The following is a 27610-nucleotide window of genomic DNA, read 5'->3' on the forward strand; positions in this document are numbered from 1 at the left end:
CCTGCCTACAAACACAACAATCCCAGGATCTTCTAGGTTGAAAAATCCCCTTTAAGATTGTGTCCAAGACTTTCATGGATATAAAAGAAGAATCCCAGGATTTCAGGCTGGAAAAATCCCTTAAGATCAAGTCCAAGCCTTTATGGCTACAAATGCAACAATCCCAGGATCTTTTCGTTTGGAAAAATCCCTTTGAATCCAAGATTTTCAAGGCCCCAAACACAACAATCCCAGGACTTTTCAGGCTGGAAAACCCATTTAAGATCAAGTCAAAAACTTTCATGGCTACACAAACACAACAATTTCAGGATCTTTTAGGTTGGAAAATCCCCTTTAAGATTGTGTCCAAGACTTTCATGGATACAAAAGAAGAATCCCAGGATTTCAGGCTGGAAAAATCCCTTAAGATCGAGTCCAAGCCTTTATGGCTACAAATTCAACAATCCCAGGATCTTTTAGGCTGGAAAAACCCCTTTGAGTTCATGACTATTCATGGCTACAAAGAACAATCCCAGGATTTCAGGCTGGAAAAATCCCTTAAGATCAAGTCCAAGGTATTCGTGGGTACAAATTCAACAATCCCAGGATCTTTTAGTCTTGGATTCAAAGGCTTTTTCCAGCCTTTCATGGCTACAAACACAACAATCCCAGGATCTTTTATGTGGGGAAAACCCTTTGAATCCAAGGCATTTGTGCCTACAAACACACCAATCCCAGGATTTTAGGATGGGAAAATCCCTTTAAGATCAAGTCCAAGTCTTTATGGCTACAAATGTAATAATCCCAAAATCTTTTATGCTGGAAAAACCTTTTGAATCCAAGACTTTCCTGCCTATAAACACAACAATCCCAGGATCTTTTAGGATGGAAAAACCCATTTAAGATCAAGTCCAAAAATTTCATGGTTACAAAAAAAGAATCCCAGGATTTTAGAATGGAAAAATCCCTTTAAGATTGAATCCAAGCCTTTATGGATACACACACAACAATCCCAGGATCTTTTAGTCTTGGATTCAAAGGCTTTTTCCAGCCTTTCATGGCTACAAATGCAACAATTCCAAGATCTTCTAGGTTGAAAAATCCCCTTTAAGATTGTGTCCAAGACTTTCATGGATACAAAAGAAGAATCCCAGGATTTCAGGCTGGAAAAATCCCTTAAGATCAAGTCCAAGGCATTCATGGCTACAAACACAAATCCCAGGATCTTTTATGCTGGAAAAACCTTTTGAATCCAAGACTTTTGTGCCTACAAACACAACAATCCCAGGATCTTTTAGTCTTGGATTCAAAGGGTTATTCCAGCCTTTCATGGCTACAAATGCAACAATCCCAGGATTTTAGGATGGAAAAACCCTTTAAGATTAAGTCCAACACTTTCATGACTACAAATACAACAATCCCAGGATCTTTTATGCTGGAAAAACCTTTTGAATCCAAGACTTTCATGCCTATAAACACAACAATCCCAGAATCTTTTATGTTGGAAAAACCCATTTAAGATTGAGTCCAAATCGTTAATGGTTACAAAAGAAGAATCCCAGGATTTTAGGCTGGAAAAACCCATTTAAGATTGAGTCCAAGGCTTTCAAGGCTACACAAACACTAAAATTTCAGGATCTCTTACATTGGAAAAACCCTTTGAATCCAAGACATTCATGGTTATAAACACAACAATCCCAGGATTTCAGGCTGGAAAAATCCCTTAAGATCAAGTCCAAGCCTTTATGGCTACAAACACAACAATCCCAGGACTTTTCAGGCTGGAAAACCCATTTAGGATCAAGTTCAAGACTTTCATGGCTACACAAACACAAAAATTTCAGGATCTCTTACATTGGAAAAACCCTTTGAATCCAAGACATTCATGGTTACAAACACAACAATCCCAGGATCTTTTAGGTTGGAAAAACCCCTTTGAATCCAAGATTTTCCTGCCTATAAACACAACAATCCCAGGATCTTTTATGTTGGAAAAATCCCTTTGAATCCAAGATTTTCAAGGCTATAAACACAACAATCCCAGGATCTTTTAGTCTTGGATTCAAAGGGTTATTCCAGCCTTTCATGGCTACAAACACAACAATCCCAGGATCTTTTAGGCTGGAAAAACCCTTTAAGATCATGTCAAGGACTTTATGGCTACAAATGCAACAATCCCAGGATCTTTTAGGTTGGAAAAATCCCTTTGAATCCAAGATTTTCAAGGCCACAAACACAACAATCCCAGGATCTTTTAGGTTGGAAAATCCCCTTTAAGATTGTGTCCAAGACTTTCATGGATACAAAAGAAGAATCCCAGGATTTTAGGCTGGAAAAATCCCTTTAAGATTGAATCCAAGCCTTTATGGCTACAAACACAACAATCCCAGGATCTTTTAGTCTTGGATTCAAAGGGTTATTCCAACCTTTCATGGCTACAAACACAACAACCCCAGGATCTTTTAGGTTGAAAAATCCCCTTTAAGATTGTGTCCAAGACTTTCATGGATACAAAAGAAGAATCCCAGGATTTCAGGCTGGAAAAACCCATTTAAGATTGAGTCCAAGGCTTTCAAGGCTACAAACACAACAATCCCAAGATATTTTAGTCTTGGATTCAAAGGCTTTTTCCAACCTTTCATGGCTACAAACACAACAACCCCAAGATTTTAGGCTGGAAAAACCCATTTAAAGACAAATCCCTGCCTTACCCCAGCACCACCATTCACCTCTGCGGACATTTCCACCAACCCCAAACAACCCAGAGCACTTTCCAACCTTTTGGAATTTGTGTGATTTCATCCCTGCCCCCTCACTCACCCCTCCTGAGACTCCCTGAGGAGTTTGCTGGCGATCCTGATCAGCAGGCAGGAGGCAAACTGGGATTTCAGGCTGCATTTGGTGAATTTGTGTGATTTCATCCCCTGCCCCTTCACTCACCCCTCCTGAGACTCCCTGAGGAGTTTGCTGGCGATCCTGATCAGCAGGCAGGAGGCAAACTGGGATTTCAGGCTGCATTTGGTGAATTTGTTCAGCATCTTGGACACGGCCAGGCGGTCGCTGCTGCGCAGGTGATAGAGCAGCCCCAGGGCGTGGTACTGTGGGAAGGGAAACAGAGACAGGGCTGCAAAATCCACACCAAAACACCCCAAAATTGGGGAATTATTGTCCTTTCCTGGCACAAATAGTTTCTAAGATCAGTGAGTTGAGATTCCTGATAAATTGCAAAAGATCTGCAATGTTTCATTGTCCTTTCGAAGATCCAAAGAGCCACAAAGTTAATTTATTTCCATTTTTTTTCCCCCCATTAAATTTCTATTCCTGAAGATCCAAAGAGCCATAAAGTTAATTTATTTCCATTTTTTTCCCCCATTAAATTTCATAATTTTAATGCACAGTAATTCCTGCATCCAGGATATCCCAAGGCCATGAAAACACAGCTGACCTCATAAAAACCCTTGATGAAAGCACAAAGGGAGATTTCCAGTTCCTTGCCAAGTTATTTTGGGTTTTTGGGTTTTTTTCCTCCCATAAAAGATTTGCAATGTTTCCTTGCCCTTTCGAAGATCCAAAGAGCCACAAAGTTAATTTATTTCCTTTTTTTTTTCCCCCATTAAATTTCTATTCCTGAAGATCCAAAGAGCCACAAAGTTAATTTATTTCCTTTTTTTTTCCCCCCCATTAAATTTCTATTCCTGAAGATCCAAAGAGCCACAAAGTTAATTTATTTCCTTTTTTTTTTCCCCCATTAAATTTCTATTCCTGAAGATCCAAAGAGCCACAAAGTTAATTTATTTCCTTTTTTTTTTCCCATTAAATTTCATAATTTTAAAGGTTTCATATTTGCACAGTAATTCCTGCATCCAGGATATCTCAAGGCATTGAAACCCTCACAAAAACCCTTGATGAAAGCACAAAGGGAGATTTTCAGTTCCTTGCCAAGTTATTTTGGGTTTTTGGTTTTTTTTTCCTCCCATAAAAGATCTGCAATGTTTCCTTGCCCTTGCTGGCCATTCTCAATTATTCCTGAAGATCCAAAGAGCCACAAAGTTAATTTATTTCCATTTTTTTCCCCCCATTAAATTTCTATTCCTGAAGATCCAAAGAGCCATAAAGTTAATTTATTTCCTTTTTTTTCCCCCCATTAAATTTCATAATTTCAAAGGTTTCACATTTGCACAGTAATTCCTGCATCCAGGATATCCCAAGGCCTTGAAACCCTCACAAAAATCCATGATGAAAGCACAAAGGGAAATTTCCAGTTCCTTGCCAAGTTATTTGGGGTTTTTGTGGTTTTTTTCTCCCATAAAATTGATTTACTGCAGGGCTTAATGAGGTTGCTAAATGGGCAAGAACAAAGCTGATTTTATAAATATTTGGGATCATGAGTCTGAACATTCCATATTCTGAACATTATCAGGATAATCCCATATTCTGAACACAGAATAATCCCATATTCTGAACATTATCAGAATAATCCCATATTCTGAACATTCCATATTCTGAACACTCAGGATAATCCCATATTCTGAACATTATCAATAATCCCATATTCTGAACATTATCAGAATAATCCCATAGTCTGAATACTCAGAATAATCCCATATTCTGAACACAGAATAATCCCATATTCTGAACATTCCATATTCTGAACACTCAGAATAATCCCATATTTTGAACATTATCAGAATAATCCCATATTCTGAACATTACCAGAATAATCCCATATTCTGAACATTATCAGAATAATCCCATATTTTGAACATTATCAATAATCCCATATTCTGAACATTATCAGAATAATTCCATATTTTGAACATTATCAGAATAATCCCATATTCTGAACATTACCAGAATAATCCCATATTCTGAACATTATCAGAATAATCCCATATTTTGAACATTATCAATAATCCCATATTCTGAACATTATCAGAATAATTCCATATTTTGAACATTATCAGAATAATCCCATATTCTGAACATTATCAGAATAATCCCATATTCTGAACATTATCAGAAAAATCCCATTTTTTGAACACCATTAGAATAATTCCATATTTTGAACATTATCAGAATAATCCCATATTCTGAACACAAAGAATAATCCCATATTTTGAACACTCAGAATAATTCCATATTCTGAACACTCAGAATAATTCCATATTCTGAACATTATCAGAATAATCCCATATTCTGAACATTCCATATTCTGAACACTCAGAATAATCCCATATTCTGAACACACAGAATAATCCCATATTTTGAACATTATCAGAACAATCCCATTTCCACAAATGTCTGGAATATCTGTGCAAAAATTCTGCTTTTGTGGAGTTCTTGCTGATATTTGGGTTCATCTTTTGCATCTGGCAAGTTTTCTGCAGGCCAAGACTGAGATAATTCCCAATTTTTGAGCCCTCAGATTCAAACCCCTTTTGTAAAAACCACTGTGGGACAGGAATTCCAGAAATTTAGGGGTAAAAAAATCCAGAGCCAGATTGTTATCATGGGAAAATTAATGAATTTTTTAAAACTATCAAGTTGTTTCTCAAAAAATCCCAATTCTTGCTTTTAAAAAAATAAAAAGAAGATTTTTTTCTGAATGTCCCCCAGCATTTTTAGGGCCAGGCAGCCTCACACACACCTGGACCATGATGTTGTCACTGGAAGCTGCTTCCTGAGCTTCATTAATCCATCTTTTCACCACATCATAGCTGATCTTCATCATGTGCTGCAAAAAAATTGGGATTGGAGGTGAGCTCACAGCACCTTCACAGCCATTCTTTATCCCTGTAAATTCTGCATTTCCCTCCAGCCCTTCCCAAATTACCATGCTCCACTGCTATCAATAAAAATATTCATTCCTGAGGTCTTTCCCAGCTTTTTCTCCTCAAAAAAGAGAGGAAATCAGAGTGGATTCCTTCCCCTTGCACTGCTGGTGTGTATTAGCAGAGATAATCCTGAATTGCAGTTTCAGCAGGGATTTCATGGCTCCTCCCCAAATAAATTCAATTTTTACACTGGCTGAATAAATCTGAGCATTTGGCACTAGAAATTATTGTGATTGATGTGCTCAAATGTAAGAAAAGAACTGGAGGAGAGTGGGTTTTTCTTATTTTCATGTTTTACACTGAGCAGTTTGCACTAGAAATTATTGTGATTGATGTACTCAAATGTAAGAAAAGAATTGGAGGAAAGGAAAGTGGGTTTTTCTTATTTTCATGTTTTACACTGGCTGCAAAAACCTGAGCAGTTTGCATTAGAAATTATTGTGATTGATGTACTCAAATGTAAGAAAAGAATTGGAGGAGAGAAAGGAAAGTGGGTTTTTCTTATTTTCATGTTTTACACTGGCTGCAGAAATCTGAGCATTTGGCACTAGAAATTATTACAATTGATGTACTCAAATGTAAGAAAAGAATTGGAGGAAAGTGGGTTTTTCTTATTTTCATGTTTTACACTGGCTGCAGAAATCTGAGCATTTGGCACTAGAAATTATTGTGATTGATGTGCTCAAATGTAAGAAAAGAATTGGAGGAGAGGAAAGTGGGTTTTCCTTATTTTCATGTTTTACACTGAGCAGTTTGCACTAGAAATTATTGGGATTGATGTGCTCAAATGTAAGAAAAGAATTGGAGGAGAGAAAGGAAAATGGGTTTTTCTTATTTTCATGTTTTACACTGGCTGCAGAAACCTGAGCAGTTTGCATTAGAAATTATTACAATTGATGTACTCAAATGTAAGAAAAGAATTGGAGGAAAGGAAAGTGGGTTTTTCTTATTTTCATGTTTTACACTGGCTGCAGAAACCTGAGCATTTGGCATTAGAAATTATTGTGATTGATGTGCTCAAATGTAAGAAAAGAAATGGAGGAGAGTGGGTTTTTCTTATTTTCATGTTTTACACTGAACAGTTTGCACTAGAAATTATTATGATTGATGTACTCAAATGTAAGAAAAGAATTGGAGGAGATTTTCATGTTTTACACTGGCTGCAGAAACCTGAGCAGTTTGCATTAGAAATTATTGTGATTGATGTGCTCAAATGTAAGAAAAGAATTGGAGGAGAGAAAGGAAAGTGGGTTTTTCTTATTTTCATGTTTTACACTGAACAGTTTGCACTAGAAATTATTGGGATTGATGTGCTCAAATGTAAGAAAAGAACTGGAGGAGAGTGGGTTTTTCTTATTTTCATGTTTTACACTGGCTGCAGAAATCTGAGCAGTTTGCATTAGAAATTATTACAATTGATGTACTCAAATGTAAGAAAAGAATTGGAGGAAAGGAAAGTGGGTTTTTCTTATTTTCATGTTTTACACTGGCTGCAGAAACCTCAGCATTTGGCACTAGAAATTATTACAATTGATGTACTGAAATGTAAGAAAAGAATTGGAGGAGAGAAAGGAAAGTGGGTTTTTCTTATTTTCATGTTTTACACTGGCTGCAGAAACCTGAACAGTTTGCACTAGAAATTATTGTGATTGATGTACTCAAATGTAAGAAAAGAATTGGAGGAAATTTTCATGTTTTACACTGGCTGAATAAATCTGAGCATTTGGCACTAGAAATTATTACAACTGATGTACTCAAATGTAAGGAAAGAATTGGAGGAGAGAAAGGAAAGTGGGTTTTTCTTATTTTCATGTTTTACACTGAACAGTTTGCACTAGAAATTATTACAATTGATGTGCTCAAATGTAAGAAAAGAATTGGAGGAAAGTGGGTTTTTCTTATTTTCATGTTTTACACTGAGCAGTCTGCACTAGAAATTATTGTGATTGATGTTCTCAAATGTAAGAAAAGAATTGGAGGAGAGAAAGGAAAGTGGGTTTTTCTTATTTTCATGTTTTACACTGGCTGCAGAAATCTGAGCAGTTTAAACTAGAAATTATTGGGATTGATGTAATCAAATGTAAGAAAAGAATTGGAGGAGAGAAAGGAAAGTGGGGTTTTCTTATTTTCATGTTTTACACTGAACAGTTTGCACTAGAAATTATTATGAATGATGTACTCAAATGTAAGAAAAGAATTGGAGGAGAGTGGGTTTTTCTTATTTTCATGTTTTACACTGGCTGAATAAATCTGAGCAGTTTGCATTAGAAATTATTACAACTGATGTACTCAAATGTAAGAAAAGAATTGGAGGAAAGTGGGTTTTTCTTATTTTCATGTTTTACACTGAACAGTTTGCACTAGAAATTATTGTGATTGATGCACTCAAATGTAAGAAAAGAATTGGAGGAGAGAAAGGAAAGTGGGTTTTTCTTATTTTTCATGTTTTACACTGGCTGCAGAAACCTGAGCAGTTTGCATTAGAAATTATTACAATTGATGTACTCAAATGTAAGAAAAGAATTGGAGGAGAGAAAGGAAAGTGGGTTTTTCTTATTTTCATGTTTTACACTGAACAGTTTGCACTAGAAATTATTGTGATTGATGTACTCAAATGTAAGAAAAGAATTGGAGGAGAGAAAGGAAAGTGGGTTTTTCTTATTTTCATGTTTTACACTGGCTGCAGAAATCTGAGCAGTTTGCATTAGAAATTATTGTGATTGATGTGCTCAAATGTAAGAAAAGAATTGGAGGAGAGAAAGGAAAGTGGGTTTTTCTAATTTTCATGTTTTACACTGAACAGTTTGCACTAGAAATTATTACAATTGATGTGCTCAAATGTAAGAAAAGAATTGGAGGAGAGAAAGGAAAGTGGGTTTTTCTTATTTTCATGTTTTTACACTGGCTGCAGAAACCACTAGAAATTATTGTGATTGATGTAATGAAATGTAAGAAAAGAATTGGAGGAGAGTGGGTTTTTCTTATTTTCATGTTTTACACTGAACAGTTTGCACTAGAAATTATTGGGATTGATGTACTCAAATGTAAGAAAAGAACTGGAGGAGAGAAAGGAAAGTGGGTTTTTCTTATTTTCATGTTTTACACTGACTGCAGAAACCTGAGCATTTGGCACTAGAAATTATTGTGATTGATGTGCTCAAATGTAAGAAAAGAATTGGAGGAGAGAAAGGAAAGTGGGTTTTTCTTATTTTCATGTTTTACACTGAGCAGTTTGCACTAGAAATTATTGTGATTGATGTGCTCAAATGGAAGAAAAGAATTGGAGGAAAGTGGGTTTTCCTTATTTTCATGTTTTACACTGGCTGAATAAACCTGAGCATTTGGCACTAGAAATTATTACAATTGATGTACTCAAATGTAAGAAAAGAATTGGAGGAAAGTGGGTTTTTCTTATTTTCATGTTTTACACTGGCTGCAGAAACCTGAGCAGTTTGTATTAGAAATTATTATGATGGATGTAATCAAATGTAAGAAAAGAATTGGAGGAGAGAAAAGAAAGTGGGTTTTTCTTATTTTCATGTTTTACACTGGCTGAATAAATCTGAGCATTTGGCACTAGAAATTATTGTGATTGATGTACTCAAATGTAAGAAAAGAATTGGAGGAGATTTTCATGTTTTACACTGGCTGCAGAAATCTGAGCATTTGGCATTAGAAATTATTACAATTGATGTGCTCAGATGTAAGAAAAGAACTGGAGGAGAGAAAGGAAAGTGGGTTTTTCTTATTTTCATGTTTTACACTGAACAGTTTGCATTAGAAATTATTGTGATTGATGTGCTCAAATGTAAGAAAAGAATTGGAGGAGAGAAAGGAAAGTGGGTTTTTCTTATTTTCATGTTTTACACTGGCTGCAGAACCCTGAGCATTTGGCACTAGAAATTATTGTGATTGATGTATTCAAATGTAAGAAAAGAATTGGAGGAGAGAAAGGAAAGTGGGTTTTTCTTATTTTCATGTTTTACACTGGCTGCAGAAACCTGAGCAGTTGGCACTAGAAATTATTACAATTGATGTGCTCAAATGTAAGAAAAGAATTGGAGGAGAGTGGGTTTTTCTTATTTTCATGTTTTACACTGGCTGCAGAAACCACTAGAAATTATTGTGATTGATGTACTCAAATGCAAGAAAAGAATTGGAGGAGATTTTCATGTTTTACACTGGCTGCAGAAACCTGAGCAGTTTGCACTAGAAATTATTGTGATTGATGTACTCAGATGTAAGAAAAGAATTGGAGGAGAGAAAGTGGGTTTTTCTTATTTTCATGTTTTACACTGAGCAGTTTGCATTAGAAATTATTACAATTGATGTACTCAAATGTAAGAAAAGAATTGGAGGAGAGAAAGGAAAGTGGGTTTTTCTTATTTTCATGTTTTACACTGGCTGCAGAACCCTGAGCAGTTTAAACTAGAAATTATTGTGATTGATGTACTCAAATGTAAGAAAAGAATTGGAGGAGAGAAAGGAAAGTGGGTTTTTCTTATTTTCATGTTTTACACTGAACAGTTTGCACTAGAAATTATTGGGATTGATGTGCTCAAATGTAAGAAAAGAATTAGAGGAGAGTGGGTTTTTCTTATTTTCATGTTTTACACTGGCTGCAGAAACCTGAGCATTTGGCACTAGAAATTATTGGGATTGATGTGCTCACATGTAAGAAAAGAATTGGAGGAGAGAAAGGAAAGTGGGTTTTTCTTATTTTCATGTTTTACACTGAGCAGTTTGCATTAGAAATTATTACAATTGATGTACTCAAATGTAAGAAAAGAATTGGAGGAGAAAAAGTGGGTTTTTCTTATTTTCATGTTTTACACTGGCTGCAGAAACCTGAGCAGTTTGCATTAGAAATTATTACAATTGATGTGCTCAAATGTAAGAAAAGAATTGGAGGAGAGAAAGGAAAGTGGGTTTTTCTTATTTTCCAGTGAGATGAAGAAATATCTCAGAGAAAAAATCAAAATCAGCACAGGAGGGTCACCTTCCCAGCCTGCCAAAACATCAGATTTACAAAAACCTTACCAAGGAAGACACAAGTGCAGAGCTGGACACGCCAGGGACCTTGTCCACAATGGCCTGCTTCATGTACCTCTCAATGGCCTGCAGCATGGTGCCCTGGAAAACAGGGAAACAGGGAAAAGGGGAGTGTGGGTGCTTTGGAGGAAGGGGATAAAAGCAGCAGAAAGCAAAAATTCACATTCAAAGGAGCCTCAGCAAAAATCCGGAGTTAATTCTGCAAGGTAAAGTTGGGTTTGAGCTGCTTGGTACTGAAGGGTCAGGGACAAAGTCACAGCAGAGCAAGCCCAGAGAGAAATTGGGATATCCAAATTTTCCAGCTGCACATCCCAGTGCTCCTGGGAATTACACAGGGAATCAATAAACCCAATCTCAGAGAGAGACTGGGATATCCAAATATTCCAGCTGCACATTCCAGTGCTCCAGTGCCACAGAGCTGCTGGAAATTACACAGGGAATCAATAAAGCCAATCTCAGACACAAACTGGGATACCCAAATATTCCAGCTGCACATTCACAGTGCTCCTGGAAATTACACAGGGAATCACTAAACCCAATCTCAGACAGAAACTGGAGTTTCAAAACCTTCCAGCTGCACATTCTCAGTGCTCCAGCACTGCATTTTTCCTGCAAATGGCACAGGATATTAAGTGCAGCAATCTCAGATCAGAAACTGAAAATTCCAGATTTTCTAGCTGCACATTCCAGTGCTCCAGACCCACAGAGCTCCTGCAAATGGCACAGGATATTGAGTGCAGCAATCTCAGGTAGAAGCTGAAACTTCCAAATTTTCCAGCTGCACATTCCAGTGCTCCAGTGTCACACTGCTCCTGGGAATTACACAGGGAATCAATAAACCCAATCTCAGACAGAAACTGGGATATCCAAATATTCCAGCTGCACCTTCCAGTGCTCCTGGGAATTACACAGGGAATCAATAAACCCAATCTCAGATCAGAAACTGGGATATCCAAATATTCCAGCTGCACATCCCAGTGCTCCTGGGAATTACACAGGGAATCAATAAAGCCAATCTCAGACAGAAACTGGAGTTTCAAAACCTTCCAGCTGCACATTCCAGTGCTCCAGACCCACAGAGCTCGTGGATATTGCACAGAGCAATCCCAGATAAAAACTGCAGTTTCCAAATATTCCAACTGCACATTCCAGTGCTCCAGCACCACATTTTTCCTGGAAATGGCACAGGATATTGAGTGCAGCAATCTCAGATAGAAACTGAAACTTCCAAATTTCAGCTGCACATTGCAGTGCTCCAGACCCACACAGCTTTTGGAAATTGCACAGGGAATCAATAAAACCCAATCTCAGACAGAAACTGGGATACCCAAACCTTCCAGCTGCACATTCCAGTGCTCCAGCAGCACATTTCTCCTGGAAATTGCACAGGATATTGAGTGCAGCAATCTCAGATCAGAAACTGAAACTTCCAGATTTTCTAGCTGCACATTCCAGTGCTCCAGACCCACAGAGCTCCTGCAAATGGCACAGAGCATTGAGTGCAGCAATCCCAGATAAAAACTGGAGCTTCCAAACCTTCCAGCTGCACATCCCAGTGCTCCTGTAAATTACACAGGGAATCAATAAACCCAATCTCAGATCAGAAACTGGGAATCCAAATATTCCAGCTGCACATCCCAGTGCTGCAGTGTCACATTGCTCCTGGGAATTACACAGGGAATCAATAAAACCCAATCTCAGATAGAAACTGGGATACCCAAACCTTCCAGCTGCACATCCCAGTGCTCCAGCAGCACATTTTTCCTGGAAATGGCACAGGGAATTGAGTGCAGCAATCTCAGATCAGAAACTGAAAATTCCAGATTTTCTAGCTGCACATTCCAGTGCCCCAATGTCACAGAGCTCCTGGAAATTACACAGGGCACCAAGAAGACCAATCTCAGGTAGAAACTGGAGCTTCCGAACCTTCCAACTGCACATTCCAGTGCTCCAGCACCACATTTTTCCTGGAAATGGCACAGGATATTGAGTGCAGCAATCTCAGGTAGAAACTGAAACTTCCAAACCTTCCAGCTGCACATTCCAGTGCTCCAGACCCACAGAGCTTCTGGAAATTACACAGGGAGTCAATAAAGCCAATCTCAGATCAGAAACTGGGATATCCAAATATTCCAGCTGCACATCCCAGTGCTCCTGGAAATTACACTGGGAATCAATAAACCCAATCTCAGATAGAAACTGGAGTTTCAAAACCTTCCAGCTGCACATCCCAGTGCTCCAGTGTCACACTGCTCCTGGAAATTGCACAGGGAGTCAATAAACCCAATCTCAGACAGAAACTGGGATATCCAAATTTTCCAGGTGCACATTCCAGTGCTCCTGGGAATTGCACAGGGAATCAATAAACCCAATCTCAGACAGAAACTGAAACTTCCAGGTTTTCTAGCTGCACATCCCAGTGCTCCAGCACCACAGAGCTCGTGGATATTGCACAGAGCAATCCCAGATAAAAACTGCAGCTTCCAAATCTTCCAACTGCACATTCCCAGTGCTCCTGCCAACTGCAGAGCTCCTGGAAATGGCACAGGACGTCAAGCAGAGCAATCCCAGATAAAAACTGGAGCACCCAAACTTTCCAGCTGCACATTCCCAGTGTTCCAGCACCACATTTCTCCTGGAAATTGCACAGGGAATTGAGGGGAGCAATCCTAGATAAAAACTGGAGCTCCCAAACTTTCCAGCTGCACATTCCAATGCTCCAGTGTCCCAGAGCTCCTGGAAATTGCAAAGGGCACTGAATGGAGAAATCCCAAATAGAAACTGGAGTTCCCAAATTTTCCAGCTGCACATCCCAGTGCTCCAGTACCATATTTCTCCTGAAAATTATACAGAGCATCAAGAAGACAAATCTCAGGTAGAAACTGGAGCTTCCAGGATCAAGAGGGCAGTTTTGGGATCAAGGGGGCAGTTCTGGGATCAAGGGGGCAGTTCTGGGATCAAGGGGGCAGTTTTGGGATCAAGGGGGCAGATTTGGGATCAAGGGGGCAGTTTTGGGATCAAGAGGGCAGTTTTGGGATAGAGGGGGCAGTTCTGGGATCAAGGGGGCAGTTTTGGGATCAAGAGGGCAGTTTTGGGATTGAGAGGGCAGTTCTGGGATCCAGAGGGCAGTTCTGGGATCGAGAGGGCAGTTCTGGGATCAAGGGGGCAGTTCTGGGATCAAGGGGGCAGTTTTGGGGTCAAAGGGGCAGTTCTGGTATCAAGGGGGCAGTTTTGGGGTCAAAGGGGCAGTTCTGGGATCAACAGGGAAGTTCTGGTATCAAGGGGGCAGTTTTGGGGTCAAAGGGGCAGTTCTGGGATCAAGGGGGCAGTTCTGGGATCAAGGGGGCAGTTCTGGGATCAAGGGGGCAGTTTTGGGATCGAGAGGGCAGATTTGGGATCAAGAGGGCAGATTTGGGATCAAGAGGGCAGTTTTGGGATCAACAGGGCAGATTTGGGATCAAGGGGGCAGATTTGGGGTCGAGAGGGCAGATTTGGGATCAAGAGGGCAGATTTGGGGTCAAGGGGGCAGATTTGGGATCAACAGGGCAGTTTTGGGATCCAGAGGGCAGATTTGGGATCAAGGGGGCAGTTTTGGGATCAAGGGGGCAGTTTTGGGATCAAGGGGGCTGTTGTGGGATCAAGGGGGCAGTTCTGGGATCAAGGGGGCAGTTCTGGGATCAAGAGGGCAGTTGTGGGATCAAGAGGGCAGATTTGGGATCAAGAGGGCAGTTTTGGGATTGAGAGGGCAGTTCTGGGATCCAGAGGGCAGTTTTGGGATCAAGGGGGCAGTTGTGGGATCAAGGGGGCAGATTTGGGATCAAGGGGGCAGATTTGGGATCGAGAGGGCAGTTGTGGGATCAAGAGGGCAGTTCTGGGATCAAGAGGGCAGTTTTGGGATCAAGGGGGCAGTTGTGGGATCAAGGGGGCAGATTTGGGATCGAGAGGGCAGTTTTGGGATCAAGGGGGCAGTTCTGGGATCAAGGGGGCAGTTCTGAGATCAAGAGGGCAGTTCTGGGATCAAGGGGGCAGTTCTGGGATGGAGAGGGCAGTTCTGGGATCCAGAGGGCAGATTTGGGATCCAGAGGGCAGATTTGGGATCAAGAGGGCAGTTCTGGGATCAAGGGGGCAGTTTTGGGGTCAAGAGGGCAGTTTTGGGATCAAGGGGGCATTTCTGGAGTCAAGGGGGCAGTTTTGGGATCAAGAGGGCAGTTCTGGGATCAAGGGGGCAGATTTGGGATCGAGAGGGCAGTTTTGGGATGAAGGGGGCAGATTTGGGATCGAGAGGGCAGATTTGGGATCAAGAGGGCAGATTTGGGATCCAGAGGGCAGTTTTGGGATCCAGAGGGCAGTTTTGGGATCAAGAGGGCAGTTTTGGGATCAAGGGGGCAGTTCTGGGATCAAGAGGGCAGTTGTGGGATCAAGAGGGCAGTTGTGGGATCAAGGGGGCAGATTTGGGATCAAGGGGGCAGATTTGGGATCAAGGGGGCAGATTTGGGATCGAGAGGGCAGTTGTGGGATCAAGGGGGCAGATTTGGGATTGAGGGGGCAGTTTTGGGATCCAGAGGGCAGATTTGGGATTCCAAAGCCCCCCCAGTGCCTGTACTCACATCAGTGATCCTGCAGAGAGCTCGGATGGCCGGGCCTCGATACACATCCTCCTTGCCTGTCATGTCTTTGGTGAGACTGAAAGCACCAAACACCCCGTTAGCACCTCCTGAGCACCCCAATCCCATCCTGAGCACCCCAATCCCACCCTGAGCACCCCAATCCCACAGGGACTGTGTGACAGCCACCCCAATCCCACAGGGATTTTGTGACATCCACCCCAATCCCACCCTGAGCACCCCAATCCCACCCTGACCACCCCAATCCCACAGGGATTGTGTGACATCCACCCCAATCCCACAGGGATTGTGTGACAGCCACCCCAATCCCACAGGGATTTTGTGACATCCACCCCAATCCCACAGGGATTTTGTGACATCCACCCCAATCCCACAGGGATTTTGTGACATCCACCCCAATCCCACAGGGACTGTGTGACATCAATCCCACAGGGATTTTGTGACATCCACCCCATCCTCTGCTCTGCCCCATTAGCACCTCCTGGTCACCCCAATCCCACCCTGAGCACCCCAATCCCACAGGGATTTTGTGACATCCACCCCAATCCCACAGGGATTTTGTCACATCCACCCCAATCCCACAGGGATTTTGTGACATCAATCCCACAGGGATTTTGTGACATCCACCCCACCCAGCTGCTCTGCCCCTGCTAAGGAACAGCCTCCTCATAATCAGCTTCATTTGACATTTATCAAAACCAAAATAAATGCACAATCCCTTGAATTGTTTTGCCATGGCCTGCTTTGCTAAGCTCATTCTCTTTCTTGTTCCACAAGGAATTTTCATTTAGAAATACTGAGCAAAGTTCACTTGGGTTTATTTTCTATATTTCTAAATCTGTTCAGCAATCCCACAACAGATGCGATTTTTGCTCTGGTAACAGCTGCAATGATTTTTGCAGTTAAAAAATTAAGAGTTCACTCTTAAAAAAATCAAGAGTTCTGAATGAACTGGGCTTTGCTCTGCTTTTCTTTAATTGCTCTGACTGCAAAGTCCCAGAAATTAAAAACCCCCAACACGCTAAACCACAGGAAAACAAAGTAACAACCACAGGATAAACTGAATTCTGCCAGAGAGAGGGGACAAAATAACAACCAGAGGTGAATCACAGAACTGCTGTGTCCCTACAAAACCTCAACTGCAGCTCCTTTTCCAGAGGGGGAAAATCCTTTTTCCAGGGTTCACTTTGGTTTATTTTCTATTTTTCTAAAGCTCTTCAGCAATCCCACAACAGATGTGATTTTTGCTCTGGCAACAGCTGCAATGTTTTTTGCAGTTAAAAAATTGAGAGTTCACTCTTAAAAAAATTAAGAGTTCTGAATGAGCTCTGCTTTTCTTTAATTGCTCTGACTGCAAAATCCCAGCCCAAGCTGTGACAAACCAGAAATTACAAACCCCCAACACGCTAAACCACAGGAAAACAAAGTAACAACCACAGGATAAACTGAATTCTGCCAGAGAGAGGGGACAAAATAACAACCAGAGGTGAATCACAGAACTGCTGTGTCCCTACAAAACCTCAGGGAGCTGCAGCCCCTTTTCCAGAGGGGGAAAATCCTTTTTCCAGGGTTCACTTGGGTTTATTTTCTATATTTCTAAAGCTGTTCAGCAATCCCACAACAGATGCGATTTCTGCTCTTGCAACAGCTGCAATGATTTTTGCAGTTAAAAAATTAAGAGTTCACTCTTAAAAAAATCAAGAGTTCTAAATGAGCTCTGCTTTTCTTTAATTGCTCTGACTGCAAAATCCCAGAAATTAAAAACCCCCAACACGCTAAACCACAGGAAAACAAAGAAACAAATACATGATAAACTGAATTGTGCCAGAGAGAGGGGACAAAATAACAACAATTCTGAGGTGAATCACAGAACTGCTGTGTCCCTACAAAACCTCAGGGAGCTGCAGCCCCTTTTCCAGAGGGGGAAAATCCTTTTTCCAGGGTTCACTTGGGTTTATTTTCTATATTTCTAAAGCTGTTCAGCAATCCCACAACAGATGCGATTTCTGCTCTTGCAACAGCTGCAATGATTTTTGCAGTTAAAAAATTAAGAGTTCACTCTTAAAAAAATCAGGAGTTCTGAATGAACTGGGCTTTGCTCTGCTTTTCTTTAATTGCTCTGACTGCAAAGTCCTAGAAATTAAAAACCCCCAACACGCTAAACCACAGGAAAACAAAGTAACAAATACATGATAAACTGAATTCTGCCAGAGAGAGGGGACAAAATAACAACCAGAGGTGAATCACAGAACTGCTGTGTCCCTACAAAACCTCAGGGAGCTGCAGCCTCTTTTCCAGAGGGGGAAAATCCTTTTTCCAGGGTTCACTTTGGTTTATTTTCTATATTTCTAAAGCTGTTAGCAATCCCACAACAGATGCGATTTTTGCTCTCGCAACAGCTGCAATGTCGATTTTTGCAGTTAAAAAATTAAGAGTTCACTCCTAAAAAAATTAAGAGTTCTGAATGAGCTCTGCTTTTCTTCAATTGCTCTGACTGCAAAATCCCAGCCCAAACTGTGACAAACCAGGAATTAAAAACCCCCAACACGTTAAACCACAGGAAAACAAAGTAACAACCACAGGATAAACTGAATTGTGCCAGAGAGAGGGGACAAAATAACAACCAGAGGTGAATCACAGAACTGCTGTGTCCCTACAAAACCTCAACTGCAGCCCCTTTTCCAGAGGGGGAAAATCCTTTTTCCAGGGTTCACTTTGGTTTATTTTCTATATTCCTAAAGCTGTTCAGTAATCCAGCAGCAGATGCGATTTTTGCTCTTGCAACAGCTGCAATGATTTTTGCAGTTAAAAAATTAAGAGTTCACTCTTAAAAAAATTAAGAGTTCTGAATGAGCTCTGCTTTTCTTTAATTGCTCTGACTGCAAAATCCCAGCCCAAGCTGTGACAAACCAGGAATTACAAACCCCCAACACGCTAAACCACAGGAAAACAAAGTAACAACCACATGATAAACTGAATTCTGCCAGAGAGAGGGGACAAAATAACAACAATTCTGAGGTGAATCACAGAACTGCTGTGTCCCTACAAAACCTCAGGGAGCTGCAGCCCCTTTTCCAGAGGGGGAAAATCCTTTTTCCAGGGTTCACTTTGGTTTATTTTCTATATTTCTAAAGCTGTTCAGCAATCCCACAACAGATGCGATTTTTGCTCTGGCAACAGCTGCAATGATTTTTGCAGTTAAAAAATTAAGAGTTCACTCTTAAAAAAATCAAGAGTTGTGAATGAACTGGGCTTTGCTCTGCTTTTCTTTACTTGATCTGACTGCAAAGTCCCAGCCCAAGCTGTGACAAACCAGGAATTAAAAACCCCCAACACGCTAAACCACAGGAAAACAAAGTAACAACCACATGATAAACTGAATTGTGCCAGAGAGAGGGGACAAAATAACAACCAGAGGTGAATCACAGAACTGCTGTGTCCCTAGAAAACCTCAACTGCAGCCCCTTTTCCAGAGGGGGAAAATCCTTTTTCCAGGGTTCACTCTGGTTTATTTTCTATATTTCTAAGTCTGTTCAACAATCCCACAACAGATGCGATTTTTGCTCTGGCAACAGCTGCAATGGTGATTTTTGCAGTTAAAAAATTAAGAGTTCACTGTTAAAAAAATCAAGAGTTCTGAATGAACTGGGCTTTGCTCTGCTTTTCTTTACTTGCTCTGACTGCAAAGTCCCAGAAATTAAAAACCCCCAACACGCTAAACCACAGGAAATCAAAGTAACAAATACATGATAAACTGAATTCTGCCAGAGGTGAATCACAGAATTGCTGTGTCCCCAGAAAACCTCAACTGCAGCCCCTTTTCCAAAGGGGGAAAATTCCTTTTTCCAGGGTTCTGGAAGGTTCCCACCTGCTGGTGACAATGATGACATCCTCAGAGATATTGGCCATCTCCTTGATTGTCAGGTAACACATTCTTCTGAGGGTTTGCTGGGGAAATAGAAAGAAAAAGATGAAACTCAATGGTAATTAGGAGTTTGAAAAGAGAAATGAAGAAAAAAAATTAAATATTTCACTTTGAAAGGAAAAGAAGCTTTTAAACAAAACACATGGTTTTCAATTCAAAGTTAAAAGTGCAGAACTTTATTGGATCCCTGGATAAGAGCCAAACTCCCTGACATCAAACAAATCAGAGGAAGACATCAATGTTTGGTAAAATGATAAGAACTGACACAGAAATTCATTATAATTATCAAAGAAGTGATGCAGCATATCTGTACTCAGAAGCCTCACAATCATCAGTTAAAAGCTTTGAAAATGATTTTGTTATTTTAAAAAAAAAGGAAACACGTGCAGTGTTGACATGAAGTATTTGAAAACAATTAACTTTATATTTTTATAAATATATATATCATAATAATAAATAAACTTTATATTTTTATATAATAAATAAATAACTTAAAATTATATTTATATAATAAATTTTATATTTATATATTATATATTACATATTATAATATATAATTATAATATATATAATAATATATATAATATAATATATAATGATATAATAATATAATATATATTATAATATATAACATATATTATATATTATATATTATATTTATATAATAAATAAAAATAATAAATAACTTTATATATTTATATATATATATATTTATATTTATATTTATATTTATATTTATATATTTTACTTAATAATGTGGATGTGAGAAACACTTCAAACACACTGCACTCCCAAAAATGCTGGGACATCTTTGAACAGCTCCACCTTCCTTGGACAAATCCCTAATGAGCAAACCCTTTCTAATTACAGTTAATGAGCCCCATCCCATGGAAGACACTGCAGAAGAGGTCACAGGAGGACTTCACACTCTGCTGAGCCCAAAGCTCAATTCCCAAACTCAATTCCCAAACCATTTTTAGGGTTTTTAGGTGCATTTTTAATGCACCTAAAAATCTCTTCTTTCCCTTGTAAAAGCAAAGTAAAAATCTCTTCCTTCCCAAAGTAAAAGCAGAAAAGCTAAGAAATCTTGAATTTTAACTGATGTGGGCTTTGCCAAAAATTAAGCACTAAATTTGAGAACTTAAGTCATACAAACACTGAATAAACATTGGGCCAAATCCCTTTGGTTCCTGTGCAGGTTTTATTTTGTCTTTGAGGAGAAAACATTGGCTCATTTTAGTGACACCCTCACAGGAAGAGATGAGGAAAATGACAAAAGCTGCAAGTGAGCATCTCTTACACCACTTTTGAGAAGTGGAGATGGATTCTGGCAGTACCAATGTACTGTAAAATGAAATTCTTGATGCATTTTCCTCCCATTAGAAAAACAATTTATATCTTAGAATAAATACAGCCAAAATTAATAGCCTCAATAATAAACAGACAAACAGTGTTTGTCTGTTTATTCATACAAACACTGAATAAACATTGGGCCAAATCCCTTTGGTTCCTGTGCAGGCTTTATTTTGTCTTTGAGGAGAAAACATTGGCTCATTTTAGTGACACCCTCACAGGAAGAGATGAGGAAAATGACAGAAGCTGCAAGTGAGCATCTCTTACACTGCTTTTTGAGAAGTGGAGAGGGATTCTGGCAGTACCAATGTACTGTAAAATGAAATTCTTGATGCATTTTTCTCCCATTAGAAAAACAATTTACATCTTAGAATAAATACAGCCAAAATTAATAGCCTCAATGAGCTCAAGGTTCTGATCTGCAGGTACTTTGGGAATTCCATTTTCCATGAAGCAGATGGAGATTTGCAAGGGAAGCCACAAGCACTGAGTGGCACTAAATTGGGAATTTCGCTGGAAAATACAAAACCATGGCTAATTCCAAGTGCTGCACCTGTAAGATATCCTGTCCTTGGGCCTGGCTGTGGTAGGATAACAAATAGTGAAAAAGAGATGAGAAAAGAGAGATGGAACCTCTAAGGAATGAGGAATTCATGGTATAGTTTAACCAATAGATTGCTTGGCTTACAGAATATTCATAAGCTTATTATTATGAATATTATTATTTGCTGTAGAAGTGTTTGATGCTTTTCTTCAATAAACTGGACCTGGGATGAACCAGCTGCTGTCCTGTCTTTGTCACCAGCACTCATTTTACAGCACTAATTCATTCCCTCAGAGCCCACACAACAAGCACAGGTTGTTATCCAGGGCTTTATTCCCCCACCAGAGCTCCTCCTGTGCCTCCCACACCCCAAATTCCAGGCTTGGCAGCTCCTCCAGGTTCTTACATCGTTGGACTGAAACAATCTGGTCATGGCAAAAAAAGCTTCCGTGGCTTCTGTGGTCCCAAAGTGTTCACCCTGCAAGCAGCAGAGAGGAAAAGCAGGAATTAAAACCCAGCTCCTTTTCCAGTGCCCTCCCACACAGCAGGAATCTCTCCTTGGAGATTTTCTCCTGGAAGAAACCATCCTGTCCTTCCCAGGGAATCCACAATTCTCTGCTCTCCATCCACAGGGATGGAAGTTCCCAAGGAGTTTTCCCTGTGGAAAACATCTTTCCCACTAAAAATATGAAATATTTCCCACTCAAATATTATTCAAATTCATTCTGGATGCAGATAAACCAGCTCCTTTTCCAGCAGGAATCGCTCATTGGAGATTTTTAAACACTTCCAGCATTTGCTGCTTTCTCAGTTTCACTGTGAGATTTGGCATCTCTATTGACTAATGGGATGGGAATCACTAATAATAAATGTGAAATATTTCCCACTAAAATATTATTCAAATTCATTCTGGATGGAGAGAAACCCAGCTCCTTTTCCAGCAGGAATCTCTCATTGGAGATTTTTAAACACTGCCAGCATTTGCTGCTTTCTCTGTTTCACTGTGAGATTTGGCATCTCTATTGAATAATGGGATGGGAATCGCTAATAATAAATGAGAAATATTTCCCACTCAAATATTATTCAAATTCACTGTGGATGGAGAAAAATCCAGCTCCTTTTCCAATGCCCTCCCACACAGCAGGAATCTCTCACTGGAGATTTTCTCCTGGAAGGAACCATCCTGTCCTTCCCAGGGAATCCACAATTCTCTGCTCTCCCTCCACAGGGATGGAAAGTTCCCAAGGGGTGTTCCCTGTGGAAAACATCTTTCCCACTAAAAATATGAAATATTTCCCACTAAAATATTACTCAAATTATTCTGGATGCAGAGAAACCCAGCTCCTTTTCCAGCAGGAATCTCTCCTTGGAGATTTTTAAACACTTTCAGCATTTGCTGCTTTCTCTGTTTCACTGTGAGATTTGGCATCTCTATTGACTAATGGGATGGGAATCACTAATAATAAATGTGAAATGTATCCCACTCAAATATTATTCCAATTCATTCTGGATGCAGAGAAACCCAGCTGCTGTTCCAATGCCCTCCCACACAGCAGGAATCTCCCCTGGGAGATTTTCTCCTGGAAGGAACCATCCTGTCCTTCCCAGGGAATCCACAATTCTCTGCTCTCCCTCCACAGGGATGGAAAGTTCCCAAGGAGTTTTCCCTGTGGAAAACATCTTTCCCACTAAAAATATGAAATATTTCCCACTAAAATATTATTCAAATTCATTCTGGATGCAGAGAAACCCAGCTCCTTTTCCAATGCCCTCCCACACAGCAGGAATCTCCCCTTGGAGATTTTTAAACACTCCCAGCATTTGCTGCTTTCTCTGTTTCATTGTGAGATTTGGCATCTCTATTGAAAATGGGATGGGAATCACTAATAATAAATGTGAAATATTTCCCACTAAAATATTATTCAAATTAATTCTGGATGCAGAGAAACCCAGCTCCTTTTGCAATGCCCTCCCACACAGCAGGAATCTCTCATTGGAGATTTTCTCCTGGAAGGAACCATCCTGTCCTTCCCAGGGAATCCACAATTCTCTGCTCTCCCTCCACAGGGATGGAAAGTTCCCAAGGGGTGTTCCCTGTGGAAAACATCTTTCCCACTAAAAATATGAAATATTTCCCACTCAAATATTATTCAAATTCATTCTGGATGCAGAGAAACCCAGCTCCTTTTCCAATGCCCTTCCACACAGCAGGAATCTCTCACTGGAGATTTTCCCCTGGAAGAAACCATCCTGTCCTTCCCAGGGAATCCACAATTCTCTGCTCTCCCTCCACAGGGATGGAAAGTTCCCTGTGGAAAACATCTTTCCCACTAAAAATATGGAATATTTCCCACTAAAATATTATTCAGATTAATTCTGGATGCAGAGAAACCCAGCTCCTTTTCCAATGCCCTCCCACACAGCAGGAATCTCCCCTTGGAGATTTTTAAACACTTCCAGCATTTGCTGCTTTCTCTGTTTCACTGTGAGATTTGGCATCTCTATTGACTAATGGGATGGGAATCACTAATAATAAATGTGAAATATTTCCCACTAAAATATTATTCAGATTAATTCTGGATGCAGAGAAACCCAGCTCCTTTTCCAATGCCCTCCCACACGGCAGGAATCTCTCCTTGGAGATTTTCTCCTCAAAGAAACCATCCTGTCCTTCCCAGGGAATCCACAATTCTCTGCTCCAAACGCCCTCCATCCACAGGGATGGAAGGTTCCCTGTGGAAAACATCTTTCCCACTAAAAATATGAAATATTTCCCACTAAAATATTACTCAGATTAATTCTGGATGCAGAGAAACCCAGCTCCTTTTCCAGCAGGAATCTCTCCTTGGACATTTTTAAACACTGCCAGCATTTGCTGCTTTCTCTGTTTCACTGTGAGATTTGGCATCTCTATTGACTAATGGGATGGGAATCACTAATAATAAATGTGAAATATTTCCCACTAAAATATTATTCAGATTAATTCTGGATGGAGAGGAACCAGTTCCTTTTCCAATGCCCTCCCACACGACAGGAATCTCACTTCATTGTATTCTTAACTTGCTTTGGATCACATCCAAAACCAATTGCTATCAATGGCAGTTTTCTATGTTAAGGAGAGCTGTATCTGGCTCTTAATGATATAAAAAACTTTTATTATTATCCATAACACTGTCTGCCACACTGAAACACTTAAACACTTCCAGCATTTGCTGCTTTCTCTGTTTCACTGTGAGATTTGGCATCTCTATTGAATAATGGGATGGGAATCACTAATAATAAATGTGAAATGTTTCCCACTAAAATATTATTTAGATTAATTCTGGATGCAGAGAAACCCAGCTCCTTTTCCAATGTCCTCCCACACAGCAGGAATCTCACTTCATTGTATTCTTAACTTGCTTTGGATCACATCCAAAACCAATTGCTATCAATGGCAGTTTTCTGTGTTAAGGAGAGCTGTATCTGGCTCTTAATGATATAAAAAATTTTATTATTATCCATAACACTGTCTGCCACACTGAAACACTTAAACACTTTCAGCATTTGCTGCTTTCTCTGTTTCACTGTGAGATTTGGCATCTCTATTGACTAATGGGATGCAAATCACTAATAATAAATGTGAAATATTTCCCACTAAAATATTATTCAAATTCACTTTGGATGGAGAAAAACCCAGCTCCTTTTCCAATGCCCTCCCACACAGCAGGAATCTCCCCTTGGAGATTTTTAAACACTTGCAGCATTTGCTGCTTTCTCTGTTTCACTGTGAGATTTGGCATCTCTATTGACTAATGGGATGGGAATCACTAATAATAAATGTGAAATATTTCCCACTCAAATATTATTCCAATTCACTCTGGATGCAGAGAAATGCTGACACTTGCCTGGTTCAGCAGGTACAGGATCTTGGTAAGGATGTGGAGGCATCTCCGTGGGTTTATGGGGGTCTCATTGAAGAGCCGTGCCTGGAAATGAAACAAATTCTGCTTGAACAGATCCCAACAATGATTATTTCTCTTTAACACCAAATTCAGTGAATCTGATTCCAGCAGAGCAGCTTGTCATTTTTATTTGTATTAAATATGAGGCTCAGAGAATGTGTTTAAAATTCAGTGAATCTGTTTCCAGCTGGGCAACATGTAATTTTTATTTGTATTAAATATGAGTCTCAGAAAATGTGTTTAAAACTCAGTGAATCTGTTTCCAGCCAAGCAGTTTATAACTTTTTTTTGTATTAAATGTATCTCAGAGAATGTGTTCAAAATTAAAGGAATCTGTTTCCAGCAGAGCAGCTTGTAATTTTTATTTCTATTAAATATGAGGCTCAGAAAATGTGTTTAAAACTCAGTGAATCTGTTTCCAGCCAAGCAGTTTGTAATTTTTATTTCTATTAAATATGAGTCTCAGAAAATCTGTTCAAAATTCAGTGAATCTGTTTCCAGCCAAGGAGTTTGTAGTTTTAATTTGTATTAAATGAGTCTCAAAGAATGTGTTCAAAATTCATTGAATTTGTTTTCAACAGAGCGGCTTGTAATTTTTATTTGTATTATATGTGCCTTAGAGAATGTGTTCAAAATTAAAAGAATCTGTTTCCAGATGGGCAACATGTAATTTTTATTTTTATTAAATGTGAGGCTCAGAGAATGTGTTCAAAATTCAATGAATCTGTTTCCAGCTGGGCAATATCTAATTTTTATTGGTATTAAATCTGAGTCAGTGTAAATATGAGAATGGGTTCTTGCATCTCTCATTTGCAGCAATCTGAACAAAGCACAAACAACTCAATTTGCCATCTGGAAGTGGCAAAAATGCCCCAAAATAAAACATTTTTTCTTCAGGAAGAGCCCCCTGAGATGCCACACGCCCATATGGGAGGCAGCATGTCACCTAATTACCCTAAAACCCCTCATTAACTGCAGATAAAATGAATTTACTGACACTTTGGGTGGGTTTCAATGAGCTCTATGAATTGGGCCGTGCACATTTGCCCACAAGCAAGCAGGAATTACACAGAATTATCCTGGGATTATCCCTACCTCCTGAAGCACAGCACTCTTCTCCAGATGCTGGAAAGGGTTGGAGCCACTGCCTGGGGAAAGAGAAAGCTCTGAGGTGTGGAAATGAATTCTCACACCCCTGAGCACACAGGAACAGCCCCAAAATTCCACAAAACCACCCCAAAGCGGTGCCATTCCTCTGGGAATAACTGATGTTAGCCAGCAGCTTTGAATCCACTTCCTTCAGTGGTAAATTCAGAGTTACAGAAAGAATAAAGGTAAAAAAACCCCAAACTTGAGAGGAAGAAAATGGTTTGCTATTTCAAACCTTTAATACCTATTGTTACCTTTCATATACCAAATATTTTTAATACTTCTTAATACATAGATGGCCTTTACATAGAACTATTTCCTTTTCCCACTTTCCTAATTTCATTATAATTATCATTATAAACCTAGAATTTCCTAATCCACTTATTTTTATTATATTACATATATATTATTATATATCATTATATCTATTATATTATATATTTTATTTTATAATAGATTATGTTGTATATTATATTATATTATATTATATTATATTATATTATATTATATTATATTATATTATATTATATTATATATAACTAGTATAATATAATATAATGTAATATAATATAATATAATGTAATGTAATGCAATGTAATGCAATGTAATATAATATAATATAAACTATATTGTGATATCATCTAATACATCATTATTTAAATTATATATAATATATATAAAACAAAAATAAAAATTTTAGAACAGTAACTAATACTTGGTCTTTACCTTCTTCTTCCTAAGTTTAAATAATGTTTTGTAATTTAAAAAAGTCCGCGTTACAAACTCCAGATAATTAGGTATTAAATGAAAAGTAAAAATAATTGAAATTTAATTTCTCAATGAAATAATTCAGCCTTTATAAACCTTATATTAAAAAAATCCCTATTTTACAACTTTTAATTAAATACTGTAAAAGTCACAACTTATAAATTAAAAAATAACAAGCATCTAAACCTAAACACAGAATTCTATCTCTAACACTTCAATCCCAATTTTAACAAAAATAGGAAAAAAACCCAAAAAACAACAGCAGGGTGCTCCAAGGTTTGTCCAGCCTGGCCTTGGGCATTCCAGGACTAGGGCTATTCTATAGGGTTTGTTATAGAAATATATAGGGTTTCTTCTATTCTATAGGGTTTGTTATAGAAATAGATAGGGTTTATTCTATTCTATAGGGTTTATTATATAAATACATGCAATCGATT

General features: G+C 39.1%; 1 protein-coding gene across 1 annotated transcript in view; it reads right to left on the reverse strand.

Moving 5' to 3' along the window:
• The window catches only part of COPG2 (COPI coat complex subunit gamma 2), a 73425-nt gene that overhangs the window by 44482 nt on the left and 1333 nt on the right, over window positions 1-27610 (reverse strand). Inside the window, exons 2-9 of the mRNA XM_074540364.1 lie at window positions 26352-26404; window positions 25200-25280; window positions 21719-21790; window positions 19359-19438; window positions 15473-15548; window positions 10854-10946; window positions 5627-5713; window positions 2920-3077 (exon numbers count right to left, since the gene is read on the reverse strand). Coding sequence (XP_074396465.1) covers window positions 2920-3077; window positions 5627-5713; window positions 10854-10946; window positions 15473-15548; window positions 19359-19438; window positions 21719-21790; window positions 25200-25280; window positions 26352-26404 — 700 coding nt within the window. The remainder of the gene's footprint in view (window positions 1-2919; window positions 3078-5626; window positions 5714-10853; window positions 10947-15472; window positions 15549-19358; window positions 19439-21718; window positions 21791-25199; window positions 25281-26351; window positions 26405-27610) is intronic.

The sequence above is a fragment of the Zonotrichia albicollis genome, chromosome 4 (assembly GCF_047830755.1).
Source record: "Zonotrichia albicollis isolate bZonAlb1 chromosome 4, bZonAlb1.hap1, whole genome shotgun sequence".
Taxonomy (NCBI): domain Eukaryota; kingdom Metazoa; phylum Chordata; class Aves; order Passeriformes; family Passerellidae; genus Zonotrichia; species Zonotrichia albicollis.